The sequence below is a fragment of the Siphateles boraxobius genome, unplaced genomic scaffold (assembly GCF_051911475.1).
Source record: "Siphateles boraxobius isolate OS27281-9 unplaced genomic scaffold, OSU_SipBor_1 12, whole genome shotgun sequence".
Taxonomy (NCBI): Eukaryota; Metazoa; Chordata; class Actinopteri; order Cypriniformes; family Leuciscidae; genus Siphateles; species Siphateles boraxobius.
In genome coordinates this window covers 3,926,575-3,946,028 of record NW_027508722.1, presented here as the reverse complement: position 1 = coordinate 3,946,028, position 19,454 = coordinate 3,926,575, and the positions used below count along the sequence as shown (strand labels likewise).

The window sequence follows — 19,454 nt, the reverse complement described above, 5'->3', positions numbered from 1 at the left end:
GTTATAAAGTCCAATTCTGTGGGGGAAAAGACTAACTTCTCATAATTCTGACTTTATAACATACAAATGTGACTTTATATCACGCAATTCTGACTTTATGACGCACAATTGTGAGATCACATCACACAATTCTGAGAAAACAATAGGGAAATTATCGCAACTTCTGTTTCATGCAGACAATGATAACCACGAGAATCAAAAAAGACAGAGAACACAAACTTCAATCTCAACAGAAACTGTAAGAATGATCATTTTTAAGGTACACAATGAGTAGAAAAGTAAAAAACAACAGCTGTCAATTTTCACTGTTTACAGTCTACGGTAGATAGTCATTATAACTGTGATCATCAACCATTAATACAAATATAAATATACATCACACACTCTTTATTTTTTAAAGGTTTCAAATGTGTTTTACAGCCCGATGCCAAAAGAGTTTGCATGGTTCTTTAGAAAATGCCCTGGAGCTTCAGAGAAGGGCTTTACTTTGTCATCTGATAAAAGATGATGATATTAGGATATTAGGATATTAGGATATTAGTCAAATATTCAGATAATAGGGACCAGGGCTTGACATTAACTTTTTCGCTCACCAGTCACTGTGGCTAGTGGTTTTAAAAAGTTACTAGCCACTCAGCATTTTCACTGGCCACAATTTTGCTATTGATACCATGGGGAAAAATTGTCATATAGATATTTTTAATATTATAATTTGGCAGCCGGTATATTAGGCACTTTAAGACCTGACGCACGGATCCATTATACTGTTACACATGCGTTTTCTTTCTCAAATGTTTACGTTCACTCAAAACATATCTGACTGTGTTTACGTGAAGACAAATATGTATTGAAAATGTGTGATATGTATTGGAAAAAAATTGACACTACATTGCACTTATTTTATCATTTCAGATGCCTTTTTAAAAGACTTATTTTATAATATATACATTTTAACCCGCCAAAGTGGCCCGTATAGTGACAGCGTTACACGCCACTGCTGAAATACACACACATTTGGCGGGTTTGCGGGTGTTAATGTCAACCCCTGATCAGGACACAATGCTAATACATATAATTTAAACTATATTAAAAGTAATAAGTTGATACACAAAAAAAAATACTCACCAAATAAACTGATTATACAAACAGTGAAGCAGATTATGAATGGACGCTTGTGATTGGTTGAGTGACTGTAGTCTGTGCCTGAAATGATCCTCGCTTCCTGTCCCATGTGTAACCTTGATGACATGTCCAAAATCAATATGATAAACTAAGAAAACAGAACAAAAAGAAAAGGAGGAAAGTAACAAAACTGAACAATAAATAGAACAAATGAAATTTACAAAACAAAGAAAAGAGTGAAAAGAAAGACTAGTTTGAAAATAGTGGCATACGATAAAGATGAGAATAAAACAAGAATGAGAATAAGCAAAATAATAGGCTGAAACATCTGGGTTGATATCAAAATGGAAGAGGGCATGAAGAAAGAGAGTATCAGTTAATCTAGAGGCAGAAAAGTGCAATATTCATTACATATGATCAAGATTGAGGAAAACAAGTGAATATCACAATCATCCATTAAACAAACCTCATTATATGTAAGAAATTAAATATAATTCACCACAAAATTACAACTTACAACATTATTTACTCATCATTGTTTCAAAGCCATATGCTGTTATTGTATGTATGCATTTATTTATTTATGTAAAATTTGAAGAATCTGTATGACATTTTTTGACTCATGCATTATATCCCAATAGCCTTTTGTGACAAACAGACCAAAACTGGTATCATATTTCAAAAATCCTGTTCTCCACCATAGCTGTCACATCAAACGTGGCACATTTTTTTCACATCACCTCAGGTGTGAAATCAATAACATCTTCAAACACGATTGTTCTTATGACAAAATGTCATTGGGGTCAAAATTTGATTTGAGAGCTATGGCAGAATGGGAATTTTTTCAATGAATTTAAAATGTATTATGTTCATCATGCAAAACTTATGTATGAATATAATTAATTTGGACTAATTTACTCGTGCTTTATGGTGTTTTTTGTCCTTTTTAGAGCTTGACAGATGAAATTACAATAAACTTGTTGTGTGATTCAGCAAAATGTCTTGAAAAATGAAAAAATACATACAGGGTCAAAAAAATGGCATACAGGGTCAGAATGCCAAGAGGATGATTAAATAATGATTGAATTTTAATTTCTGTTAAACTTTTTCGCTGGCCCCATTATGCGATTGGAAAGGTTCCTTATTTTGTTTTAGAGTCTCCTACAATAGGTTTACATGCATCTAAGATAAAAAAAAACACTTTCGTTTTCTCATAATATACATTGCAACATCACGTCATTTCTCAGTGTCTGAAACAGTTCTAGAAAGAATTTGATCACTCTAAACCCCTCCTTTCTGAGAGCCGATTGGTCAGAAGGCCCAGTGTGTTGTGATTGGTCTACTCTAATTTGATTGGTCAGATGGCCCAGTCTGTTGTGATTGGTCTACTCTGGTTTGATTGGTCAGATGGCTCAGTCTGTTGTGATTGGTCTACTCTGCTCTGATTGGTGAGATGACCCAGTCTGTTGTAACACATGAAAGTGTTAGATAAAGACCAAGGGACTACCATCATTGTCCTATTTTGAAAAGGTTACATTTTTTAAACATGAATAATTTTTTTATTTTATACTGATGTGTGCCTGATGTACAAAATTATTCATAATCTTGCTCCACCCCCTCTTCAGGGATGTGTGACCCATAATGGAAGAGCAGGTAGGACTAGAGCATCTGCCAGGGGAGATTTGGTAGCGCAGTACAGACAAACAACCTTTGGGCAAAAAGCTTTTTCAGTTAGAGTAGTGGGGTTGTGGAATTCCCTACCTACAAACATTCAAAGCCTCAATATCTTCTCAATTTTTAAAAATAAGCTTAAGTACTGGCTACTATCACAACAGATCTGCAACTACATTCACAAACAGCTATATTGCACACTACATGAAAGGATATATCCAAAAAAAGCATAATAGGTTTGTGTAAGTCTTGTGTTTATTTGTACTTACTGACAGAGGTTCTTCAGTTTCTCTATCCTCTGGTTTTGGGACATCAAGGCGGTCGATGAAGTTTTGCAGCTCCTTCTTGAAAGCTTTCATCTGAGCATTGATGCGGTAAAGCAGCTCGTGCTCTCGTATTCGACCGCCCTCATCATCATCATCCATTCTTCCAAACAGCTCACCGTTGGTCGCGTAAACACGAGCTTCTGCAATGATGGTGCTGGTATCAGCAATGAGTCTATCAATGGTCCTGCTTAATCTTTCCGCCTCTATACGGATATCAATCATCTGCTGGCGGTCCTTGAAACTTCTCGGTAAAAAACGTCCCTCTGGGGTGTAGAGGGAGCGAGTAGGAGTGAGGCACCGGATGTTGCGGACCTCCTCGGAGTCACTTTCGCCGCCAACGGGACCCTCACGTTTTCGATGCGGCGTGAGCCGAGAGCAGTCATCGTCGCTTTCCCTGCGGCCACAGTCACTCTCTGCGTCGCTGTCCCTCGGGCTGCCGCGGATGCCCAGGTGGGACGCCAGATCGTAGCGTTGCATGTTGGACAGCAGCACACGGTTTTCATACTGCAACTGCATCACCTTCCCGCTCAGTTCGTTGATCTGTAGCCTGGCGACCTTCAGCTCTTCCTGCAGAGCTTCAAACTTTGCACCATCGACCGCCCCGCTGTTGTAGCGTGAGCCCTCATGTGATCCTGCCTTGTATTTGAGCTTGTTGAGCTCGCTGGTCATTTTCTTGTTCTGCTCTTCAACGTCAGCCAAATTACGGCGCAGAAGTTCAGCCTCATCCTCCACCAACTGCAATTGTTGCCGCATTTCGGACAGCGCCTCGCTCTGCTCTCTAGACGACGGGTCCGTCATCCCACCGGCCAGCTCATCCCCGCGCATGTCATCCAACTCAGCCTTCAGCCCGCGGTTCTCTACTTCCAGCTCCACGATTTTGCGACCTAAGATATTGGCTTCTTCTTCCACCAGCCGCAGACGGAGCTTCAGTTCGGACTCTCGGGTGGTGGGGGGACCTCCAGCCTCACCTTTGGGGAGAGGACTGTCTACATCACCGTAAAAAGAGCGGTACTTATGGAGCTCCTGCTCTAAACGGTCCTTCTCTTTGTCTATCTTAGCCATTTTCTTCCGCATCAAGATGGCCTCTTCCTTGATGAAGGCTAACTGGCATTTTAGATCTTCATTTTCCTCCTATGGAAGAAAATATAGTTTGGAAAATGGTGTCGAATTTGCTGTCAAATTGTTAATGCATTGATGTTGTTGGTGCATATCAAGGGCATAGGAACAGGTAGGACTCTGAAAAGCCTGCATGGCTCATGAAAATTTGTAGGTGACATTAACTGGTTTTATTCAAATCAAAAAATATATTTTTAGCATCACCCAATCAACTTAAATACATTAATGTAAGAGTAGACAACAAAATACATGTTTATGTGTTAAATCATATAAAAATAGCAGGTTATCACTTTTTACCATTTACCACCTGCACACACCTGCATTTGTAATTGTTTTCAAATGCGTGCTAAATTTTCACTTTCCCTTCGCGTTCAGTGGGGAAGGGAGCGACGGGGGCACAGTAACTCGTGACCCCCCAAAGAGTTACCGTGCCCTCACGCGTCCTGGTGCCGGCACTGCTTGCACCTTGGTTTAGGTAGCAAACTGGTTGGCAAAGGATTCTGCTTGTTGTGCCCATACCACAAGTTTTAATTCCCAAAAAGTGTATATGGGGGGGAGGACGTTTCTACTCTTACAAAAGCTGCTGATGCATTTGACAACATTTGAATGTCTCTTACCTCTGTTGGGGTTTGTGGAGTCCTCTTCTCTGATGTCTTTACATCTTTTCCTCTTCGTTTTAGAGAAAGCTGCAATGCATTGGAATAAACATGATGGAACTTCATTATCTACACTGAAAAAAGTGAAATGACTGTGTCATTTAGGTAAAGTGCATTTTTATATTGGTCAAATCAAATATCATGGTTTTGTTCAGTTTGTCTAAAAGCACATAACTTTATTGTGGTTTTATAATTTGTTCTGATGTTTTTTAAGCATATTGTTGGTGCCCCCCTGCCAAACCTCAAGGACCTGTACTCTTCCAGAGTGAGTAAGAGAGCAGGTAAAATCATCACAGACTCTACTCACCCTGGACACCACCTGTTTGAACTGTTACCGTCAAGACGGCGACTCAGATCACTGGCCACAAGAACATCTCGGCACAGGAACAGTTTCTTCCCACAGGCCATTTCCCTCCTGAACAGTTAACACACTTCCCAAGGCATATGCCTTAAGTGCAATACTCCCACTGTTTAGTGCAATACCCTACAACTCAGGCGATACTTATACGTAGATTTATTTATTTATAATATTCAAAACACTATAAATTTGTTCATAATCTGTAAATCTGAAAATGTCTATTCTGACTAAACCCAACTGTGATACTTTTATTCTCATATATTTATATTTTTATTTTTATTCTTATAATTTGTAGTATTATGTTTCTTGTTGTATTTGTATTTGTATGTGGAAGCCTCAGTACCAAAACAAATTCCTTGTGTGTGCAAAATTCTGATTCTGATACTGAAAATACTATACATATTTTAAAAAGACATCACAACACAGTAGAGTGGTGCAGGCGTGATGTCAGAACCCAGAATACTAACTCGCCGCTGGTTCCCTCCTATGTGTTTTTATAATGGGTAAAGGGAAAATAAGATCCGTGGTAAACATAATTACCTAGTTCTGGCATGAAACTCATGGCGCAGGCTGATAAATCTTTGACTCATTTGGTAGCGATCACATTATCTACATGTCACATCTGATTGGTTGCTGCTGCATCAGCGTCCAATGAGCTGCGGCTCAACATTCAAACAAATACAGTTAGTGTTGCTAGTAGCAGTATGCAACGCGCTTTAAAGGCCTCTTCACACCAGGACGAATTTCGCGCGCGATATTCGCCGACGTTTAACGCCTCGTGATTAAACAAAGGGCGCCAATGTGAGTATGCACACCGACGCGAAAAACGCCACGCGTAAAAGCGTCATCTTTTAAAAAACGCCTCGGGTTCGTTTTTTTGGTTTGACGCGCCGCGTCAAAAACTATCCGACCAATGAGTTTGCCGCTTTTGCTCACGTGTCTGGAGCTTCTAAAGTTACAGTAAAACACAATTTGGGGGCGCTCAAACACAAAACGGTCTTGCCGAGCACACATATGTAACGGCGAAGAAGATATACGCCAAGTAGCATCTACACAATGCCGGGAAGAAGACGAGGAAGATGCAAGCCAAGATAAATGTAGAGCTGCTGGTCTCGTTGGTGTCGGAACATAAGGAACTATATGACAAACGCGACAGCGACTTCAAAAATATTGATAAAAGAGAACTGTTATGGAGTGGTATTGCAGAGCAAATGGGCCTTGATGGTGACCTTGATGGTCTTTCATGTACATATTGTAACTTTTATTTCTGTTTTACATTAAGTACCATCTAATGTCAGGGAATGAATTTGCATGTTCACTCGGCTCATCGTCAGCGGAAATCGCTTGGGTGTGAACACAAAAAACGCGTTGAGAAAAACGCTGGCGAATAACGCGCGCCGATATTCGTCCCGGTGTGTACGGCCCTTAAGAAACCCTCCACCTTCCCCAGCTCCACCTGAATAGATCTGCTACAGGGGTTAAATCATGTATGTTACATGTGCAGCAGTACATATCTGTATTCTCAAAACATGATGCTTTGAAAACGTGTCTCAGCAAATTTCAAATGTGTATAGAGAGATGACAAATATTACAGGCTATATAGTTATAAATAGTTTATTATACTGGTTAGTTAAAATGTCGCCTTGTTCAGTTTGACATCGGTATACATCCAGATGCTCACCTCTTTGGTCTTCTCCAGCTCGTTCTGTAAAGCCTGCTTTGTCACCTCAACTTCAATCAGCTGTTCCCTCAGTCTTTCATTTTCTTCGTCTGTTTTCGTGCGTTTCTCCTCCACATTCTCCAGTTCATTGTGCAGTCGCACAGACACATCCTTGGCCACCTGGCAGAGGAAAGAACATTTTAGGGATATCGTTGTCTGGTTACTGACACTTCTCTCATTCCTTGTTGTTTTGTGGTTCGGTATTTTTGACTGTTTCTACAATGAAAAGTTAAAGTTGAGCATTTATTGTTTACAGGCATCATAGTTTGCCTTGAGGATTTGAGTGTACCTTTAGGTCTTGCTCCAGGCTCCTCAGCAACTCCCCGTCAATTTCACCTGTTTCTGCGAAACGCATCCGCTTCCTCTCTGCCTTCCGCAGGCGATACTGAAGGATTCGGCAGTTCTTATGGGCTCTCTCGAGTTCACGCCGCATGTCCTGCAACTGACAGGCGTCTTCCTCGTAGAATGTGTCCCTGATTTCGTCCATCTCCGCTCGCATTTCTTCAATTTCATGCTTGTAAATCACACAAGTTCATGTTAGAATAGGGAAATATCATTTTTATGTGCAGGGTTGGTGACCAAAAAAAACCCAACCGTCTAAGGTGAGTAATCTTTGTAAAATCTAGTTTAAAATCCAAGTTGTTGGATAGGTTTTAAAAAAGTTATTACACTTTATCTATCTATTTTTATTGCGCTTTCAACAAATGTGTTAAAAAAATGATTACAGTTTCAAAAAAAAAATTTTAAGGTAAAGTTTTTTTCTAATCGTGAATTCAAAAGTATACACTACCGTTCAAATGTTTGGGATCTGTAAGATTTATAAATGTTTTTAAAAGAAGTATGAATAAATGTTTCTTGAGCAGCAAATCATATGATTGAGTAATGTAGTAACTGAAGACTGGAGTAATGAATGCATATTCAGCTTTGATCACTGGAATAAATTACACTTTAAAATATATTCACTTAGAACACATAGTTATTTTAAACTGTAATAATATTTCATATATATATCTTTCTGTATTTGTATCAAATAAATGCAGGTGAGCATAAGAGACTTTTTTAAAACATAAAAAAAATCAGTAGTGTATGTCATGTTTTTTTCTTGTGGTTACGGAAATGTATCAGATATTTTGATTAACCGCCCTTGAATCACAGTCATGTGAAGGGTTTGATCGTTTTCTTCTCACAATGACAACACTTCCATTATACCACACTTTGATTTGGACAAATATCTTTCAAGTATTAATATTTTCTTTAAATACTTCATCCAATGAATTGCCATTTCTTAGGATTTCTTGCCAAAACTACTTTAAATGGCTTTTTCTTTGTTCTCAGACTGGTTTAATTCGTTTAATTAAGAAATCAAATTACGTTCATTACAACAGAGGTGTTACACGTTCTTTGTATCGCAGGCTATTTTTTTTTTAAATAGACTCATATTTCCACTCACATTAACACAAGCACCATCCGTATTATCTTATCCTACCTTAAGGTAATCGTTCTCCTCCTCTAGTTTCTCGATGTCCTCCTGCAGCTCCAGGTTTGGCGGAGGTAAAGCCTCCGAGGGCCGGTTCGCCTCCGCGTGCGGCGCGTGCGTCATCTGCGGCTCCGTCACCGGCGAGCTCGGCGTCTTCGCTGCCATTCCGCTTTCTTTCTTCAAGCTTTTGTTCATGTGAAACTGTATGAGTTCAGACTGCAAGCATCCCTCCCTCCAGAAGCCCGGGCCGCATCCCACAACGCTCTTGGCCGTCTGCTTGCCTCCATCAGCTCTCGCGGTCTCTCGTTTGCCCTGAGAGGCTTTCGTGGAGCTCGGCTGATCGGAGACCACCCGAGCAGCTTCGCCCCCCAACAGCGACTCCTCTGCGGCGAAGGGCTCCTCAGACGAGCTGCTGCGCTCCTCGATGCTCTTGTTCTTCTCCGCCCTTCTCAGAGTCGGGCTTTCAGCACCGCTCGCGTGGACAGCGGCCGCGCCTTTAGCCGCGTGTTTGTCTTTCCCCGCGTGGACAGTGACTGGAGAATTACTGCGGCTGCTTTTACCGCTAGGCTTCGACGCGACGCCTTTAGTAGCCGCGCTTTTGGACGCCGCTTTTGACGGCGAGTCTTTGAATCTGGCTGGCGAGGATGCGCGCTGCTGTTGCTTCATGCTTTCCACTGAGTCCATTCTGTCATCTGTCCGAGTTCACGTGTGCAAGATCCATTTCTTCCTGCAGCTGTGAGGGGGGAAAACAGCTTTAATATTTTATTGATGGTTAGCTCTTTAAAAGAAAAAAGGCAGCGCGGTGCCATAGAAGAAAGTATTTCTGACTAGAATAAAAACAGTGAGGCTAAAAGGGTCTGATCTGATTGATTTGCCTGAAGTCAGATGATGTTATAATGGCAGATCAGATGATGTTGTCATCATCATCCATTGATGGTGGGGCTCATATAGCAGATTGGCCTATTCTTTTGCACGTAAACCTTTACATCAAGTCTCTGATAATATAACAGAGTATTATTTGAGGTAGCATACCCGGCTTTTTGATAGGCTACAATTAGCCTGTTCGTTCACTGTACCGAGTATTTTTCATGTGGGCCTGCGTGATATCCTGACGAGTCGTATGGACGGGAATACAAAAAGAAATACAAAATAATAAAGACATCGATCATGTCCCAGGAGCTGAGATTTAAATGAGAAAAGCGTCATGAATTATTATGTGCAGAGACACTGCTAAAGCACCGGCTCCTTTGCATTAATTTAGTTAGGCTATCCTTACATCTTAGATTCAACAGGCTCGTGTCTATGTAAACCAGGACTTTATTTTTGTCATGCTTATACTGATTCGTAATTAAATATATTGACGTACCGATGATGAGTTATTATCTTGTAACCTTTCCAAGGTGAATGAATCGTTTAAGCCATTCTTTGTACCCGGTCGAGCAACAGATCTAAAGAAAACATTATTAAACATTCAACAATAACAAATAAACACAATTCTTACCTTTTAAGATCTCATCTTCTCATCTTCATGGCGCAGGCTAAAAATAATGGCAGTGTTCAGCTTCCTAAAACCACCATTAAAATGGATCAATATTCACGAGGTGACGTCACTGCTAGGCGGAGACTTGAACACCATCAGAGACGAGCGTCTATCTATCTATCTATCTATCTATCTATCTATCTATCTATCTATCTATCTATCTATCTATCAACACAGGAAATAGACACAGGACATATAGCTCTTGTTTGTTTACCCTAAAAAGGTAACGCATACAATTACATTTTATATCTAGTAACGTCTATAAAACGTTTCATAATTAATATTTATGTTTTTTGGTTCTTGTGTGAGGCTAGGATTCTGTTCTCTCCTCTACCAGACTGACATGATCAATACACCGGGCTCCACCCCATGCATCTGCAGTCACACACCATCTGGGACTCCATCACATCCAGACACACACTGGCATTATGTCTGTTGTCTTCCTTTCTTGCCCAGTCATACTGCCCTATAAAGGCTTATAATTGTTTGATTGAATTTGAAAATAATTGTAACGCTTTTTCTCTGAATCTGAACACAGTGGAGTCCGACCCATCTATCATAGGACAGAAGACCTGATTCTCAATTTTGACAAAAATGTGTGGTTACTACTTTTTGCCTTTGTCTTATTGACTCATTGTTTACATGTATCCATGACAGACTAGCAAAAAGCATCAGGATCAGTGCATTTGTTCCGTACAAGATGCTTTAATTGAGGCTTGTAATAAAGTGTGTGTGTGCCGTGGTGGGACGGGGGATGGTCACATGTGACCTCTCTGGCCAGCTGGTAGCTGAATGACAGGGTGTGTAGCAGCTGGGTAACGTAAGGGACGGGTTCTAATTGCTGCCATTAGAAGAACACATCAGAGATAAATCTATTCAGTGTAATGGCAGCTGGGACCTACAATGATGAAGTGTAACTATATGACAGACTCGCTCATTTAATTTGAGCATAAATCATCTATATGGATTGAAAGAAACCCCTAAACTTGAGTTTGAAACTTCAGTGTGTAAAAATCATCCATTATTCAATTGGTGGACAATAAAACATACAAAAATCCCACTGATTGACTGAGTGACTTGAGCAGAGACCTAGGAGTGGATTCTTTTGACTTGGACCAGTTAGAAACCACCTAACAACACTAGAGCAACAACCCACATGTCATCCTCTGCATAGAAACACACTGGTTTTTACATTCATTACTGTTCAAAATGTTCCAAGGCTGCATTTTCTTGATTAAAAATACTGTAACAACCGTAATATTGTGGAATATTATCACAAATTAAAATAACTGTTTTCTATTATTGTCCCGTAATGGGTCCAAAGATGAAGAAGGTTGACAAAGGTAAAAATAATAGGTTTGTTTTTTTAAACAACGATAACTCACACAGGTAAAACACAACGAAACAGTGTGTCAAGCAACACTAGACAATAAACTGAAGGAACTGGAGAGCTTATACACAAGATAGCAAACAGAATACAAACAGGTGTGATCTAATTAATGAACAACCATGATAACATACTAGTGGCGGGAAACTAAGAACAAAGGGAAACAAACTAAATAACTAAAGTCGGGGACACACTTACGGGACTGTTTCCAACGACTGGAGCAAATTTTAAACAGCAACTGTGAACACCGACAGAATGCAACTGTCTCTGATACGTAAGTATCAAATTACAATTATAATCTGCCTTACAGTCGTTAAGTATGTCCCCGGTGTAAGGCAGGAAAAACAGAAACTGAATCACAATTAAAATGAAACCAGGGCTGGACTGGGATTAAAAATCGGCCCGGGCATTTTGGCCCAGACTGGCCCACTACATATAATCATAAACACAACCGATCTTTTCACGCCCCTGAATATGTATACTAACTCCTATTAAAACCACTAATGCCATGTAGCCTAATTAATGAGTAGGAATGAGTAAGAGTCAATAGATGAAATAACTACTAATTGTAAAATACAATCAAACTACTCCACAATGATGAATCCTAAAACAAGCTATAAGCTGCATTGGCATAGCAATACCAGTGTTTGACACAGGATTTTTGTTAAATCTGTGGTGGGTGGACTTCTGTCCCTTTAGGGGGGTTCGGAGGAGCCCCCCCCCCCCCCCCCCGTAAGAATTGTTTTTGCTTTTTAATGTTAAATTCATCCATCTGGTGCACTTTGAGAGTTAAAAATTAAGAGCTCCAACCCATAATCAGTGTGCAAATTGAACTCTTTTAGCTGTGAAAGTGTCTGTCTGCATTACACTACTACATAATAATAGTTATAATATTAATTCCATGGAAGTAATAGCCATATATTGTAAAACAAATGCACTGAAAAATAAAAGGAACTTTCATAATTAGTTTTGTAGGCTACTAATTTTAATGCTTGAAAGAGATAAACTCATGATCTTTTATTTTGGCGGAAAACATGGTTTACAAACGCGTCTCATTACAATTCTAGTAAAATGCGTAATCGTCAACTATGCCGATGTGTAAATAATGCGTAACTGGGTAATGGGTTCCTACACTCATCGCCTCAGTGTTCTGAAAGTAGCCTAGTTCTGCTTACCACAGTTCTCTACACTCACTCATTCTCTCCTGATCCTCCTCAATATCCTCATCAGACACTTGAAGGGCCCGTTTCTTTTTTCACGCTATTTCTCTGCACATTCCTTGCGTTTCTTCTCCATCTCTGACTATTTTGACAGATACACACTGACACTGCACGCGCGCTCAGAACAAAACATCCATATCCTCGAAATATTTATATTCCATATGGCCGGGCTATTCAATTGGCGGCCACCCAATCATCTCCATCTGGCCCGAGTGCACCCCAACCTCCCTCTTGTAGTTTTTACCTGTTTACGCCGTTTTTTTACATTGGTAGTGAGTGAGTAGCCATGCATGGTTATTATACCTGTGGTTACCAAGTCTCACTGTCAGAATATTTTAATTTAAGCCTATAATAATTGTAAATAAAATAATTCTTACCAATAGCTATGAGCTTGTATAATTCATAAATTTGTACACAGCTGTAAATAAGTTATTTATTATGGTCTTATAAATCTGCATACTGTTGGGTACCACATTTCCAAGTAAATAAAATACTTTTTTTAGGTTTACTTTAGCATATTTATTGATACTGTTATGTTTCAATAAGTAATAAATAATGTTTCAATAAATAAGCTAATCCCACCGGCCCACCTCAACTCTTCGATTTAATAATCCGGCCCTCGAATGGAGCTAATTGAATAGCCCTGCCATAGGCTATAGTCTTAGCTCACCCTCAGGGGAGGGATTGTGGGTGGGGTCTTCCTCCATACCCTCGAACTCCACTAAACATCCCACGGCGATGTACGTTGGTGCCGGCTCACACACCTGGTCCGACTCACAGTGGGGCTCGGGCTCCGAGGCGATGGTTAGCTCTGTCTTCATTGTAGGCTCTGAGCACGGCATCTCTCCAAGTACCCTCTTTCATGAGGGCTGTGATAATTCGCCCCAATCCAATACAGAGATTTCATAGTCTCATCAGCGGGCTGGCAAAAATGAAACGATTATTCCAATCTTCGTAGTGTGGCAAGCAGGGCGGAGCCATGAGCAGTGGGAATGGAGTGGGGCTAATGAGCTTCACCTGCGCGCCACACCTGTCTCCAGTCCCACGGAGGAGCTCAGGAAGGATAAAAGGAGGAGTGACGACCGTGCAAGACGAGAGAGGACCAGGCCTGGACTTTATGTTGTTTTATTATGTTTATATACAGCAGTTGTCCTTGAGGAGCTCCCGCTTTACTCTCGTTTTGTTATGACTTTGTATTAAAGTTTATGTTGAGCATTGTCAGTTCCCACCTCCTTGTTCGCTGAGCCTTTAACATTGCTATAGTTAGGTTCTCATGGGCAAAATAAATAAATGCAGCTGAGATATCCATAATCCTTTCTAATCATTCTAAGAAATCATTCTAATATGCTGATTTGATGCTCATAAACATTTCTTATTATCAATGTTGAAAACAGCCGCTTCATATTTTTGTTGAAACTGTGATGCCTTTTTCAGGATTCTTTGACAAGTAGAAAGTTCAAAAGAAAAGCATGTATTTATTAAAAATCTTACTGACCCCAAACTTTTGAATGGTAGTGTACTTGCAGTGTACTCTATATGGTGTACACTTTTATTCTCCCTTGTTTTCTGCATTCTTTACTGTTTTTGTTTAGGCCCACTCTGTATTTGTGACTGGCTGAACTTCGCCTCCTTGATAGGAGTAAAAAGAAAAAGATCCTTTCAGCGTCCGACAGACAGGAAGAGGCTTACATTACTGTGGTATCCGTGGAGAATCAGAGCAAAGAGTTGAAGCCGCTGCGTCCTGCCAGAGGGAAGAAGCCTTTCAACAGAACAGAGGAAGCCTGTCTCCTTCCTCAGTCACATGAGGAAACACTTCTTATTGAGTTTGGAGAGCGAGACTTTATACTTCACAAGAATTGTTACACAGAAATGTTTGGTTTACTTTCCAGCTGAAAGCCTTTTTGCATCAGTAGTAATATGAAATGGGGTTTTTGGAAAGGGGTTTTTAGAGAAAACATATGTATGATTTTTAAACTGTCTTTCAGATAAAGACTTTTTGCAAAGTGCAAATAAATGACATTTTCCCTAATTAAGATAATAGTTTCAGGATAATAAAAAAATTAAGATAATGTTAAATGAGATTAGAACTTGCCGACGTTGCTAATAATAAACCAATACATAATTATCATGGCAATTCATTTGGTACATTCTTTAATATATATTATATATATATGCCTATATGAAATTGCATATACTCCTGTACTGTAGATATATAAATGTGTATTAAAATACACCATCAGCACATTAAAAAATATTTTTTAAATAATAATAATTAAGTTGAACAAATTCTTATATTTTAGCTGGTAAAAACCATGTTTGTGTTTTGTGCACTTCATCAAATGGCACTCCGCTCATGGAATGACTCAAGTAGAATTTTATCAGTCATAATCCCCTTTCTTTTGATACCAGCAGAAACGAAATGTGTAGTATAAATGAATCTCACGTTCATTAGGAATACATGTTAGACGAGCAGATGGTAAATCCCATCAGTCAGAGAGACAAGCCTGCATTTAAAACTGGTGTGTACCGTTACCATGGAAACCTTTGTCTATGCTGAGGAGGAGGAGAGGCAGCGCTCTGAACTCTGATTGGTCCTCTGAGACCCAGGTGGTCAGTGAATGACTGAGGGGGCGGAGCATGATGTGTCTCTGGAAATCACACCGGAAGCAGAACAGATGGAGAGGAGAGGCCAGTTGTGCTGCTGTGGTTGAACAGAAGAGTACTCCACTGGGAAAGGAAAGGAAAAAACATCACATATATTACAGAATGAAGCCACAAGACAGAGAAGAGAGAAAGAACACATTCTTTGTAACAGTTTTGGTTGTCATTTTTTTTAATCATTTGCTATAATATTGTTAGCTTTTTACCAAGTCACCATGAAATCAAAATTGACAAATCTTTTTTGATGACGTGTTTACTAACATGAGGGCGGAGCAACCTGCCACTCACATGAGATCTTTATTACTAATATTAATATCAATTCACTGCTGGTACCTCAGATTTTCCTATTAGGTTTTATAATGTTGTTGTTTGTTTCGATTTATGTGTAAAGTAAAGCCTTTGGTAAACATAACTTGACTATACTTTGATGTTTTGTTCTACAACACTGCACAAACCCACACCCCAAACTGCCTTATCTAGTTACATATTAAAACGTTTTCAAAAATAAATATAACTGCTTAAAAATTTTCGCTATAGGTGTGTGTAATATACATTGTAGAAAAAAACGCCAAAGTATAGTCAAGTTATGTTTACCACAGGCTTTATTTTACAAATAAATTGAAAAACCCATTATAAAACCCCAAAGGAAAATCTCGAAAGGAACCAGCGGCAAATTAGTCTTCTGTGTTCTTATCACTTATCGCCATACCTGCACCACTCTAACAATCCACAACCATCCAATCAATTCCCCATGTACAAAATCACGCCCCACCCAACATTTTTCTTGTTTGAGAAGCTGAAAAGACTATCGCAACTTCCACTTTAAATAGTTCTTCAGTGGGACAATTTATTTGTCCCACTTTATATAAGGGGTCTTTAACTAAGCTACTTTAAATAACATGTTTTATTGCAAAACACTTCTGCTGCTATTGAGGTGGGATACAGGTTAGGTGTAATGGGTCGGTTTATGTCACGGATTCAGCCATTCCACCAACATCAGACCCTGCAACTTCGCCCACTTGTTCAAACTCACCAGAGTACGGATTCCCCGCATCTGTCACTAATCACCTGGGACTTGCATGTATACCCACACTCAACCACATTCTAGGTGTCTGGTCTGGTCTCTATCATGTGCATAGACTTTCCTGACTCTCTATCTTACCATTACCATTGCCATCTTCATGTGCTGTCTCCAACCCTTGTATCGAGTCCCGGGTCATCCTGAAAGGACAAAGAACTGTTATCATCAAGTTATGGCATTCAAGTGCATTTCACAACTCTGTGATTCTTACCTGTGCTTTTTCTCTGAATCTCTTCAATAAATACTTAAGAAAATTCTTCCTGTTGCCTATTCTTCAGCACACTGACAGAAGACCAGACTGACTAAGTAAAATGGATCCCGGGACTCCTTCAACTTCTCAAATGGAACCGTTCACTGATTTGGTCCTTCAAATTCGTCAATCATTTATTCCGCAAGCCACATCTTCCCCACCCAATCTGCCTGCCAGTCCCATGGCCCTACCAGCGACATTTTCGGAGTCACCCTCATCATCCGGGGACGACAACATGCCCCTCATGTCTCCTGGACTACCGGCGACATCCTCTCATGGGGTGAAGACTTCTTTAATTCCTGTTTAAAATGTCCTATCCGAATCAAACCAGCAGCTGATTCTTCCAATGTGCTCCTATAAGCAACCACTGTTGTCCAGAGAAACACCACCAGGTCAAGATTCATGCGGAATCTGGGGCGTTCCAGGATGTGTTCAGTAAACAACAAGCCACACATTTACCACCTCATCGGCCATGGGATTGCTAATAGAATTACTGCCTGGTGCCACCCTTATTTAAGGAAGAGTGTTTCCCATTATCCATTCCAGAACAAAAGGCCATGGATGAGTATGTAGAAGAGGTTGGTACCCTCAACAAACAGACTGTCATGTACAAATATCCCCTTCCTCTGGTCCCAGCGGCTCTGAGGTGTAACCATCATCACCGAGTTGGACCTGTGCAGCACGTGCAATCTCATCCGGATCCGAAGGGGAGATGAATGGAAGACCGCCTTCATAACACCATCTGGGCACTAGGAATATCGGTTCATGCCTTACGGGCTGTCAACTCACCCACTGTCTTCCAGGCCTTCATGAATGAGGTGTTCCGGGAGTACCTCCATCGCTTCGTGATCATCTAAATTGACGATATCCTCTTCTACTCCCAAAACGAGGTAAACCATCACCTCCTCATTGCACAGGACCTTCAGAAGTTAGGAGGCATTCACCACTGCTCCCACCTTAATCCATCCTAATCCAGATCTACCATTCATTGTTGAAGTTGATGCTTCCACCACTGGTGTGGGAGCAGTGTTGTCACAGGTCCCTAAGGGACCCACCTAAACTCCATCCATGTGCATTTTTCCCAAAAAAGTTATCCCCGGCGGAGCAGAACTATGACATCAGTAACCGGGAACTTCTCGCTATCAAGTTGGTGTTGGAGGAATTGCATCACTGGCTGAAAGGGGGCTAACCATCCCTTTGAGGTCATTACAGACCACTAGAATCTAGAATATCTCAGAGAGGCTAAACGTCTGAACCCTTGCCTGGCCAATTCTTCACCCGATTTCAGTTTACTGTTACTTACCGTCCTGGCATGAAGAATCTGAAAGCAGATGTCCTTTCTCATATTCATGCACCTGATCAACCTAACAGTAATCCAGATACCATCCTCCCTCCAGGCGCCTTCGTCTGTCCTATTTAATGGGCCCTGGACGACCAGATCGTGGAAGCCACCCGCACTGAACCTGCTCAGCCGGGAGATCCTGAGGGAGGAAATTATGTTCCATCTGCTCTGCAACTGTCCCTCGTGGACTCGTAACACATTTCCCTGGGGTGCGGTCATCCAATCAACTTACCTTCACAATACAGAGTTTTACCAACCTTCCATGTGTCTCTTTTAAAGCCTCACCGACCTTCTTTTCTCCCTTCTGTCACGTATTCAACCATTCCACCAGTGTCAGACCCTACAACTCCACCCACTTGTTCAAACTCACCAGAGTATTGATCAGATTTCATTAAAAATATCTTCATTTGTGTTCCGAAGGTGAACAAAAGTCTTTGTAGGGTCTGGACCAATCAGACACACACTAATTATTCATATTCACTATATTTAATGAATATAATGGTCTATGAAACTCTCCCCCAAAACTAACCTCACAAATGAAGTTACTTTGTCAGCCGGGTGTCCGGTTACAGAACACTTTAAGACTGATAACAGACTTTACGACCTCAAAGGAATGTGGCCACATGCGCCACATGCTTAAGAGAGAGAGACCATCTTTAATTAAATAAACTTTGCGGTGTTACTCTGATCTATGAAGGAACATGCCTCACAGAAACTGTGATGATTTACTGTCTCGTGTACTATTAGGTATAACAACATGGTATGTTTGATTGGGGTGTATGTGGTTGAACAACCACCCAACGGTCAATATAACCTCACCTGTATCATGCTTCCTAGCAAATTAATCCTCATTTAATGACACACACTTTGATGTACATCACCTTCTCTTAGAATGCAATGTGAATTTGTTATGTCTATTTGAGCTTGAATGAACAGTCTAAGCATGCTGGGGACAAAGACCATAAATCAACTAAGAGCCGCTTCCCCTCGCGGACATGTCACCTTACTCATAGGTCCATTCAAACCTTAGGGGTTGGTTCTTTTCTCAGGGTATATCAGAGGCAGGCAACAGTGACCGCTCTCTCTTAGTTTTTTCATCCAGCCGCAACACTGTTCTGGTGAGACTGGGGAGCCCCCTCCCCCTCCACGGGGGCCCCAGGGCCCAGCAGGCCTCGATTCCAACCAGATCCGGCCTCATGGAAAAGAGAGAAGACTCTCTCACAAAGAACCAAGGACAATCTCAGGAGTTTTGGAACAAAGACTCCAACCAACAAAGACTCCAACCAACAACGACTCCAATCACCCATCCTTTTGACTTCCTCACTTCTCCTGGGTGCTCGGCGTGGCCTCAACAGAGTCCCAGGCCTTGACCAAACCAATCATGCGTTCCTGGAGAAAGAGAACGCTCAACCAACTTCCACTTGACACTGCCGGAACCATCAACGACTTCAATTTTCAACAACTTCAAGAATTGTTCCCATTACAAATGCAAGTATTCAATTCAATGAAATGTGAAAATGAAATTCT

At 40.7% G+C, this 19,454-nt stretch overlaps 1 protein-coding gene across 2 annotated transcripts; it reads right to left on the bottom strand.

Annotated features, from left to right (window-relative positions):
* Window positions 1-985: 985 nt before the first annotated feature.
* On the bottom strand, window positions 986-10,031 carry mtcl3 (MTCL family member 3). 2 transcript variants are annotated; one of them, XM_077206739.1, is made up of 7 exons: window positions 9,948-10,031; window positions 8,456-9,179; window positions 7,259-7,483; window positions 6,931-7,089; window positions 4,853-4,921; window positions 3,063-4,250; window positions 986-1,270 (listed from the first exon to the last, which is right to left on the bottom strand). In XM_077206739.1, exons 2-7 carry the CDS (start codon window positions 9,128-9,130, stop codon window positions 1,082-1,084), a joined length of 2,505 nt encoding a protein of 834 aa, XP_077062854.1. In that variant the 5' UTR covers window positions 9,131-9,179; window positions 9,948-10,031; the 3' UTR covers window positions 986-1,081. The 2 variants fall into 2 exon arrangements, with proteins under 2 accessions (XP_077062854.1, XP_077062863.1); XM_077206748.1 differs by having other exon boundaries at window positions 1,126-1,450.
* Window positions 10,032-19,454: the final 9,423 nt, after the last annotated feature.

Bases quoted from the DNA above. Each gene is read 5' to 3' on its own strand.
- mtcl3 (XM_077206739.1), bottom strand. From the start codon at position 9,130: ATGGACTCAGTGGAAAGCATGAAGCAACAGCAGCGCGCATCCTCGCCA. The intron at 4,922-6,930 runs GTGAGCATCTGG...AATGCATTGCAG, and splicing joins AGCTGGAGAAGACCAAAGAG to CTTTCTCTAAAACGAAGAGG. The intron at 1,271-3,062 runs GTAAGTACAAAT...CTGTTTTCTTAG, and splicing joins AAACTGAAGAACCTCTGTCA to TTTATCATATTGATTTTGGA.